Source organism: Dendroctonus ponderosae, unplaced genomic scaffold (assembly GCF_020466585.1).
Source record: "Dendroctonus ponderosae isolate FM_Combo_2020 unplaced genomic scaffold, Dpon_F_20191213v2 Dpon_F_20191213_1, whole genome shotgun sequence".
In the NCBI taxonomy this organism is placed as follows: Eukaryota; Metazoa; Arthropoda; class Insecta; order Coleoptera; family Curculionidae; genus Dendroctonus; species Dendroctonus ponderosae.
This window is the reverse complement of record NW_026017110.1, coordinates 753,799-763,948: the sequence shown is the minus strand read 5'-3', so window position 1 is coordinate 763,948 and position 10,150 is coordinate 753,799. Positions and strand designations below refer to the sequence as shown.

Sequence of the window (10,150 nt, the reverse complement as noted above, 5' to 3'; positions counted from 1 at the left end):
GATAACTTGTATCTAATTAGGCGATCGGGGTCTCTACAAGAATAGAAAAAACTGTTGCAGATAAAGCTAGTTTTCGGTTTAAAAACTTGAAAAACAGATGGATTTTTACTGATTTCATGCGCAAGTTTCACAGTAAGGTATGAATGCAAGTAAATTAAATGACGAAATGTGATAAACTGCGTGAAACTGACCCGCGAACCTTAAACTTGACTTTCCAGTAGAGTGGAAAGTGGTCAAACACCACTTCAAACTGGAAAAGTTTCATTTCTACGACGACCTCATAACTCAAAAACTCAAATTTTCACACGATAGTAGCGAAAGCCTTTGCGATTTAGGCGATCATTCATTCACAAACATTCACCATTAAATCAAGAACATGTTTATTTCAAACGCCCGAATTTTCGAGGCTTTGGTTTGGGTGCAATTTCGGGCTTAATATTTGCAGGCAACGGCGGAATTGGAGGAGGGTTTTTAGGGATGGGAACATTTTGCAGCTCCAACAGCTGCAAGCGAATGTCCATTACAACCAGCTGGTCCAGCTCTTCTGTGTAGTACTTGCTGAGTTTCTTCGGTCTGTCGTGCTTCATCAGCAGGAAGAGACCGTCGGCCCAATAACAGGCGGTCTTTTCATCTTCGGCGATGAACTTAATCTTCTCCTCGTGTTCGACCACAATGGAAAAAGCCTGCTCGGGGTTTTGGCACAGAGTGGAGTGCTGGCACGTCTTGCCTAATACTACGTGCGTGATGTCTTCGATGTTGAACGTCTGAATCAGCTTGTGGCTGGCGTTTGGCGCCTTCACGTCTACAACGTCGTAGACTTGAAGGTCCTTTAAGTTTTTGCCGAGTTTCACAAAGATTTGCCCATGGGCCTTTTTACCGAGCACTTTGGGAAACCGATCGCCCTCCATCAGCAAGTTGGTGCGGTTTTGAAACACGCAAAGCTCGTTCTTTTTCATGTACTGCCTTTTCAGGTCGCGAACGCAAGGATGGTCTTCAATCAGGTTCAATATTTCCTGCTCTTTCTCGTTCTGGGCGTTCTCGATAACCCCCTGAAAGGAGGTGCTCTTCATCTCCTCGGTCAATCTCTTGAAGTCCTGCGGTTTAGTTTTCAGGGCCATTCGCACCTGTTTCTGCAAAATATGCATCACCTTCGGGTAGTCGGCGTAAGTAGAAGCTTTCATTTCCCTTCGCGTGCGCGATAACAGCCACATCGTCCGCGAAAACAGTTCCAAGAAAAACGGGGTTTTGGACGAGCAGTAAAACACCACCGGCTGGTAGAAGGTGCTTTTACAGTCTGGCGGGTCCAGCCCGATATGAAGCATGCTGGCCAACATTTTCACGATTTTCTCGCTGGTCACGAAGATCCCCGGCTCATATAGTTGTTCTTCGATTTGCGACTGATGGAAGTTGCTGGGGTGCAGCTTTTTGTAATGGCGCAGCGCTTCCAGCGTCAGATGACTGATGGTGTTGTCGGTTTCGTTTTCCGAAACGTGCCGGGAAACGCGACTGCTGGGATCTGAGCGCATTGAGGCCAACGACAGCTTGGAGTCGCGATAGTTGAATGTGAGGTTTTCCACCGACACGTAGTTTTGGATGTTTTCCTCATCGAAGTCCATCAGAATGGTTATTCGGCGCATATCGTCCGAGCAGAGCTCGAACTCTTCGCGGCTGAAAAGGCTGTTGTCGTCCAAGGAAATTTTGCTGTGCAGCGCCTCACTGAAGAGGCTCAGCAAGTGCGTCTGTAACACGTAGAGCTCATGCTCCATGCTCTTGTCCAGAGAGCCCTCTTTTATTATGTTGCTGTAGATGTTCTCCCTGGTCTTGCGCAAGTTCATCTCCCTGATCAACTTGGTTTTTTTCTCGCCCTTGCAAATCCTGATGATGGTGTTGATGAGCAGCAGCGCACTGTACTGCAGGTCGCGTGAGGAGGTCCTCCAAGTGTAAGGGTTGAGTTCGGTTATCGCGACCTCCCGTACGATCCTCTCTTTCCATTTGCTGAACTTGGCATTGGAGCTGATTAAAATCTTGTGCAGCAAAGAGAGGGCGAAGCGAAGCTCCTCATTGGTGGCATCGGAGTTTCGCAGAATCTTCAGCGTTTTATCCAGAATATTCTGCGATGTGTCGTGGATGTAGCCTTTGGAGAACAAGTGCACCACTGTTCGCAGTAGCCCGGTTTGTTCTTCAGATGCCAGGTGATCTTCAACGAAAACTTTGACTAGAATCTTGTCTTCTTGGCTCAGCGCCAGCTCTTGGATGAAGATTGGGTCGAGACTGAGCCGCGCCACGTCTTCGAACGCGATCTGGCGCAATTCGGGGCTCTGTTTGCGAATGTTGTCCGCGATTCGTCTGATGATGTACTTGATGGAAAAGACCACTTTCAAGCAATCGCCGTGTTTGATTTCGTGAAAGTTGCTCTCGGAAATGTAGTGGTTCTTCATCTTGCTGGCGAACGGATTGTATTTCACTCCGTAAACGTCCGACTTCGGCAGGCCCAGTTTGTGGCAAATTGATGCCACATTTTCCTCCAGGCCGGCGCTTTTATCAAAGTCAAAGAGTGTTTGCTCTTTGCTATCGAACTTTTCGACTGATATTTTTGCGATTTTTGGCATCGTGACCTGAAGATCAGACAAGAAAAACTAATTATTTTTTCAATTTGTTGTTATTAGTTGGCAACAAATAATGATTAATTAATAAAAGTCGCGGGCAGAATGCGCGATTTTCATTATTCCACGCTGTATACAAACGGTTCGCTTTTGATATACAGAGTGTCAAAGTTGTAACGTTGTTTACAGGGTGTTCGGAAAATGCGTTAGGCGATTTTTAAGGGTGATGCAAGTCATGCAAGAAAAATTCGAAATCTGAAGATTTTTCGAGTTACGGCTCGTCAAACTTCAATTTTTTTGCGTTTTTCATGCAATTAAGTAGTGTAATTGTGCAAATTTCGATTTTTTGTCGAAAATTTTTCTAAGGGTGGGTGTCAATTATTTGAAAAAATTAAAATTTTCTCAAAATGTTTAAAATTTTACATCATTTTCAGCTCACTGACGCTAGGAATGCATCGAACATATTGAAAAACATGGTAGAAGTTTCCAATCCGAAATAATAGAGATTTTCGGCAAATTTTAAGAGTTTTTTGAGCGTTCACGATCTTTACCGACGATTTCTTCCTTATTATTGACCCAAACGCTTTATAAATGCATATTTGTGACCTTACACCGAAAGGAATCAATAGATCTAAAAAACACGCATCTTAAATTTTGATTTTTCCAAACTCCTGCAAACACAAATTTTCTTATAGACAGTGAACGTGTCGAGAATCAACTTTGCGAACATTCTGAGGTTCTATTTGGAAAATGAGTTAATCGCGGTAAAATTCAAAGCATTTTGTTCGGTTTAATCGCCTTTTCGACCTGCAGAGATCCGAGATGCAGTTTTTATAGACAATCGTTCGTTTTTCCACAAATTTCAAAATTTTCAAATCGACTCTATATTATCAGTTACGCAGAAAATTTCCACATGCAAACAGCTGTTTTTCCAAAAGAAAATCTACCTTAAATCCACAAAGAAAACGTTGATGACATTTGTGTTGAAGAATCGTCTTTTCGACCTTCAAACTCTTATGACATTCAATATTGTCAACTGATTTGAAGTTGCAAAATAGAAAATATCGCGCCAAAGATTGTTAACCTTCAAGAAATGTCAAAACATCAATCAATTTTGATATGTGACACTGACGTCACGACATTGGATGTCACGACAATCGCAGCAAATCAAGTCGTCTGGTTCTAACCTGTGCCAAATTTGACAATTTATAGTACTTATTGTACTGCTGTTCAATTTAGAGTAATTTTTTGTGCTGCATTGCAACATTTGAATATTCGCCATCCATTTTAATTTACTGCGTTTAAAGCAAAATAATTTAGTCTAAAGTGAACAGTGACACAATAAATACTGGAAACTGTCAAATTTGGCACGTTTTAAAACAGGTGACTTGATTTGCTTGACACTAACTTCACAGTAATAAAAAGTTTGATATCGATTTGCTCCTAAACGAAGAGGTTTTTCGAGTTTCATTTCGAGCACATTTTTTGTCTAATATTTTCTAATCTTTAAAATGGCATGTTCCTTTGTGCGATATTTGGCGCGACAAGAAAGATATGCAGAAAATAAAATTTGGATTGCAGGTAAAGTGCCATCTAGTGGCATAGTGTTGAAAAATAGTTTGATCAGAAAGTTAGAGGTCGGTAAGCTAGATCTCTATACTGATTCTCAATTTGATCTGAAAAATATTCAGACTTCGAATTTTTTCCATGCCTTACCACCATTATTTTAACATTCAGGACCTTTTTCTCTATTCAGAAATGTTTGTTGCACTACAAGGCTTATTTGCAAATTTGCAATTTTTGCATTTTTTTTTTGGTTTTTTCGTGAAAAATAAGTACCTGGAAGCACCATTAAAAAAATGTAATTTGTTGCAATCCTAAATGGCGCTCTAAAAATTCCAGGCGTAACAGAATATTCGCGTGAGAAAAAAGCATTCTTGCTCTTGCATGGTTTAAGTTGAAGCGCATTTTCAGGCAAACTAACTTAACTGAAACATTGAAAGGATTGTCGAGGATGATTTTGCGAAAACTACATATTCGATTGGAAATGCCATCTCTCCATGTTGCCCAATGGAAAAGAAATTGGAGTAGAACTGCCTACTCACCGCATCAGTCACTCCACTACACTCATCCAACGGTTAGTGGAACTTTATTGTTTAAAGTCGCAATTAAAGCTTCCGATGACACAACTTTGAACGCTGTGAAACATGGGTATTAACTAAATTAGGAATAAAGCGCGCTTCCCGTTATGCGGTTTATCTGGCCGAATGATTAAATAACTGATAAAGCGTTATCATTTGGCAAGTTGGAACTGACTGAGGTAACAGCAGGACGATTATTTCATGTTGATTTTACTTCGTTGATATACGAAACCACGGGCTTTCCATAAAAAGCGCATTTGTTTAACGCGAAAAGGCACGTTGGATGCTTTTTGTTTGCAATTTGATCATGTTTGACTATGACTTGTTCTTTTTCAACAACTAATTCACATAGAGATCGTTTCTGCTCTTTCGCATCTAACAAAGCAGGCAATTTATGTATTCCAACGATCAACGGCTTTTATTAAAATGCATCGTCCGACTCCACGTTCCAGAGGCTAAAAGGATTTAAAACACAGGATTAGTGCCGGAGTAAAACTGCATGCAAACAGCTAAATTTGCATTTTTATTATTCGGATATCTTTGTGTCCCAAAAAAGTCATTCCTCAACCCGAACTCGTTGCTGCACGATCTTTCAATCTGGCTTATGTTGTACGCGCTAGATCTGTTTAATGGAATTTTAAGGTTTAACGAAATGATACGAAACAAAAATTTGAAAAACATTCAAAATTAGGTATAGATGGAACCACATGGAATTCTCCTAGAGATTGCGTGTTATTGTGATTATATTATTTTCTTTCCTGGGCTCCAGTCACTGTGTGAAACAAAAAATGTTTTTGTATATCGTTTATTTCGTTAGGTTTCGGCGAGACAACAGCGCTATCATCAGATTTTAAAATTAATTCAAACTGCAAACACCAATTTACAATTAAAATATGTTGTGCAAAATCCATAATTTATAGTGTTAAAATATCAATTAGTTCTTGAGGAAAAAGAAACTTTCCTTTCGGGAGAGCAAAATATTTGAAAAACTTACCTCATAATTGGTAAACATTATATTCATTTAGGTCTTTGCTGTCTTTGCAWTGCAAAGACAGCAAAGACCTAAATGAATATAATGTTTACCAATTATGAGGTAAGTTTTTCAAATATTTTGCTCTCCCGAAAGGAAAGTTTCTTTTTCCTCAAGAACTAATTGATATTTTAACACTTTATAATAGGGATGGGGGAAAAGCATCGATGTTCCGCAAACATCGATGTAATTCGTTCGATGTTCGATATTTTTACCATCGATGTTGGAAATTTGGGACATCGATAAAACATCGATGTTAGATCCTGAAATGAGAACATCGAACATGTGATGTCGATACTAAATAGAAACATTTTCTGGAACTCTTTGGTAATGCCGATGCAAACGATACCGCCTCTTTTTGCAGTCAGTTGACCGAAAAATGTGGCAACTATAAATTGAATAAATTTAGTCTATTATTTAATGTCATAGTAGTAATACAATAAAATTATTTAAGTTTAAGTTAATCAATTTGAAATTTGTATGCAACGGCAAACTATCAGAACATCGATGTTGTCAAACATCGATGTTTCTTTAACATCGATATTACCTTCCGATGTCAACATCGATCGTCCTATTGAATGAACTTTAAAATCTGACGATGGCTAATAAACGATATACAAAAAAAAATGTTTCACACTGTGACTGGAGCCCAGGCAAGAAAATAATATAATTTCTCTTCTACTAATCATACTAGTTTTTTATGTAAGAAAATTGTCTTCACTCTTCAAAGAAATATCGGCAGTAAAATTAGTTGTGGGTATCTCAGGTTGCAGTTACATTTAAACGAAAAAATCCCAGTGCAGTTTAGCGAACATGTTTCAAACAGTCCATAAATATACTCGAATTCAATAAATTCGAACAAATATGAAGCCATTGTGTGCGCCCTTTTGAGCGGGCCACCATTTAACTTTGTTTCACGCTTGGAGAAATATCAAACATTCTGCCGTGTCTCCAGCCCCATAATTCTTTGCATAAAAGGGCCAAAAAACTTTCTCTTATTATAAAATATATGACCGCCATTCCATGGCCGAAAGTTTGAAATTTTACAACTCCTGGCAATTGGAAAAAATATATCACACATTGTTCGTTTGTGGTGCATTTCTAGCTGCTCGTTCCACATGTGCATGCCACTTTTCATGTTTAATAAAATTACCTTTCGAGTTTTTGCGCGCGTTCGGCTAGAAACATTTTTATTTCAGACGACAAGGTGSAATACAAGGCAACGTTCCTCTGTTTTTCCGGATTTATTTCGTCTATTTAACATATTTACAACGTCGCAAATCGACCAATTRATCTATAACACAAAATKATACTTCCATTCAATCTTACATTAGTTTGAGCCTATTGTACAAACATGTGAACAAATACAGATAAATCATGTTTGAACGTTGGTTTTGTTCTTTGSTGTCGATGGCCTCTTTCTAGGGTTTTCCGACCGGACCAGTTGAATTTTCCCCAATAATTTTCGTTATTTCAAATAAYTCAGTATCTATTGATAATAATCTGATAAAACATAATATTTCGCTCAAAATGGAAATAGCTAATGAGGGAATTACTCGCTGTTGTTATGCATATTAATCGTCATTGCCTGTGCAAATAATTGCATAAAGCGATTTAAATGTAATTGAACATAACAATATGGTGCAATTAAAGTTTACAGTTTTATCTGGCATTCTTCCGAAGAACTGAATACTCGTTTTTCGAAAAGCATTTACCTTCAAGGCAATTAATAGGATTTTTTCTGGCAAAAATAAAGCGAGCAAAACCTAGATTTCCTTTCATTGTGTGACGACCATTAAATTATGCCCTTAACATTAGTATTACGATTCAGTCCACATGTCTCCTGGCACAACAGCCTATGATTGGTTATTATCGAAAATTGGAAATAAAATCATTTTATACCCAGTTTACGATCCATAAAAGCTCAATCTTCTGCAACTGGTCTGATGAGGGTCTTTGGTTTACGATCCGAATAAAAATGGAACTGTACAGTAGGCATAATTTTATAGAGGCGAACTGAAATGGATTTTTATATGACGATTTCATTGAGCTCTGGATGCGGAATTTATATGTATATTAGTCCAGACAGATTAGACTTTAAAGGGTCTGTTTCGGGCGCTTACTGGATGAAGGTAGATTATTGGAAATGGGTCGGAAGGAGGGCAGAATATTGTTTGCGCGCAATTTCCGGCCGAGGAATATTGTTTAAATAATCAAGTAAAGTGCGAAAAACGGTTTTTTGCGCATAACTTTTGAACCGTTGATCCAGGCTAATGAAAACAGTTTAATCCTTTTTTTCGAGTATTCAAAATACCTACAGTATGAGACAAACCTAATTAAAAGGCGTTCATTCGTTTACTCAAAAAGCGAAAAAAACCGCCGATTTTTGCGGATTTTTTAATTTCCTATCATTAATTTGCTCCTAAAAAACCGAACTATAACTTTTTTGCTTTGCCCATAAAATTTGTGAATTTTTCTGTGGCAATGAAGCATGTTTTGATTTAACTTATAAGTGGTATAAGTTCTGGGTAAAATATGCACAATTTTTTCTTCATTTCTATATGTGATGTAAAAAATGCGATTGCAAGATTCTAAAAAAGTCTTTTTTGAGACGTCGGGGAAACTTCTCTGAGGGTCTATTTTACTCATGAAGAGTCGAACTACAGCGTACAATAAAGGAAAGGTTGATTACTGAAGGGAAAATTGTTTAAAAATTTAGTTGAAAATCAGGAATTTTAAATGTTGAAAGTTTAAGCAGAAATTATTTTTAGATAGAAGGTCCACATCGATTACTTAATTGCAATGATTTTTTTAAATATTTGATACGAGCAATAATTAAAAGCTTAAAATTTGCATAGAAACCAGAGCAATTAATCGATGTGGAAAATGCATTTCAAAACAATTTCTTTAACTTTTAACATGAAAAATTCACCTTTTCCTGTGTTGAACGCTGCAGTATAACTCTTTACTGGTAAAATAGACTCTCAGTTCTAGAAGTCGCTTCGATGTCTCAAAAAAACTTATTTAATATTGCCAGATTCTAAATAACCTTTTTACCACCTTACATAACAAAGAGGAATGAACAAAAACTTGTGAATATGTTAAGCTAAAATGTATACCACTTATAAAGTGTACAAATCTTTTCAATGAAAGAGTGCGATTTTTTAGAAGCAAAAGAAAATTAATTCTGGAATATTGAAAAAAAAAAAACGCAAAAATCGGCGGATTTTTTCGTTTGTTGAATAAACAAATCAACAGATTTTAAGTTAGCTTGTCTCATATTGAATGTAGGTATCTTTACTACTTGAAAAAGTGTTGAACTTTTTTTCAATCGCATAACAGTTAAAAAGTTATACATACGCAAAAGACGAAAAATTTTCCGCAATTACCTTCATTATTTCAACAATCAACAAACAATAATATTTCACCTTCACTCATTTAGCGCCTGGAAAATTTCTAACTTGACTGGACCATTATGTATACAGGGTGATTCAAAATTGGCGTATGACTGGAGTGGATTGCGCTTTATGGCCGATCACGGCTGGTTTAAAACATATCCTTAAGCAAAACGCGGAAAAACTTGCTCGACTGTTCAGTTTAGTGTGGTCGTGTTAATGTCGCTGATGAAATGCGGATGTCCAGAACGTTCTGCCAGCTCGCCGCTTTGAATGGAAAAGTGTCGGTAAGACATGTATTCTGGCGGTACAGCTGGTTGATCGCGTTTAAGGCATCGGCGCTCTTTTTTAACCTGAAACAGAGCAAAACATTGTAATTTTCGCCAATTCAAAACCAATTTACTGAATGAAGAAAATATGAAAGTAGCTGTGCATCTTTTCCAGTAGAATCAATGAAATATTCGCAGTTCTATCGACACTCAACCGAGCTTCAGTTGAGTCTACTAAATTATTTTTTTTACAAACTTCGTGTTGGGTATTTCGCCTCAAAAATTTGTGTCTTTAAAAAAGACAGAATTTCCTCACGTCTTTTATTACAGATTGATAAATAGTGCTCCTATTTCGCAATAAGAACGAATTATTTATCAAAAAGTAATCACCTAGAGGGTATCCTGCGACACACTTAGGCTCAAGCTGTAAGAGAAAATTCCAATTAGTAAAGAAATTAATTTGAAAAATTGCCTTGACGTTTCGATACCTATTTTCTGCTATCGTTATCAAAAGAACCTAAACGAACCTAAAAAAGAGGATGTTAATAAATTGGGTAACAATAGTAGGATAATACAGTATATGAAAATTCGCTCTGATAATTCGCCTGTGCAAATTTTCAGTTATGTAACTTTGACTTAATCTCATTGTTTAAATTAATAAAGGTAATGTTAATTAATAATTTTGGTGTAAATTTAATTTGGGTGTATGTTT

General features: G+C 37.4%; 2 protein-coding genes across 3 annotated transcripts in view; both read right to left on the bottom strand.

The window, feature by feature from the left end:
- Positions 1 to 363: 363 nt before the first annotated feature.
- On the bottom strand, positions 364 to 4,876 carry LOC109537629 (engulfment and cell motility protein 2). Of its 2 annotated transcripts, none has more exons than XM_019904434.2 (2): positions 4,709 to 4,876; positions 364 to 2,615 (listed from the first exon to the last, which is right to left on the bottom strand). In XM_019904434.2, exon 2 carries the CDS (start codon positions 2,607 to 2,609, stop codon positions 381 to 383), a length of 2,229 nt encoding a protein of 742 aa, XP_019759993.2. In that variant the 5' UTR covers positions 2,610 to 2,615; positions 4,709 to 4,876; the 3' UTR covers positions 364 to 380. The 2 variants fall into 2 exon arrangements, with proteins under 2 accessions (XP_019759993.2, XP_048517547.1); XM_048661590.1 differs by lacking the exon at positions 4,709 to 4,876 and adding an exon at positions 3,551 to 3,574.
- Positions 4,877 to 6,999: 2,123 nt separating this feature from the next.
- LOC109537628 (chaoptin) overlaps positions 7,000 to 10,150 on the bottom strand; it is a gene marked incomplete in the record, with an annotated part of 52,568 nt that continues 49,417 nt past the window's right edge. The window contains 1 exon segment of the mRNA XM_048661589.1: positions 7,000 to 9,522. Within this exon segment, the coding sequence (XP_048517546.1) occupies positions 9,367 to 9,522 (156 nt within the window).

Bases quoted from the DNA above. Each gene is read 5' to 3' on its own strand.
- LOC109537629 (XM_019904434.2), bottom strand. From the start codon at position 2,609: ATGCCAAAAATCGCAAAAATATCAGTCGAAAAGTTCGATAGCAAAGAG.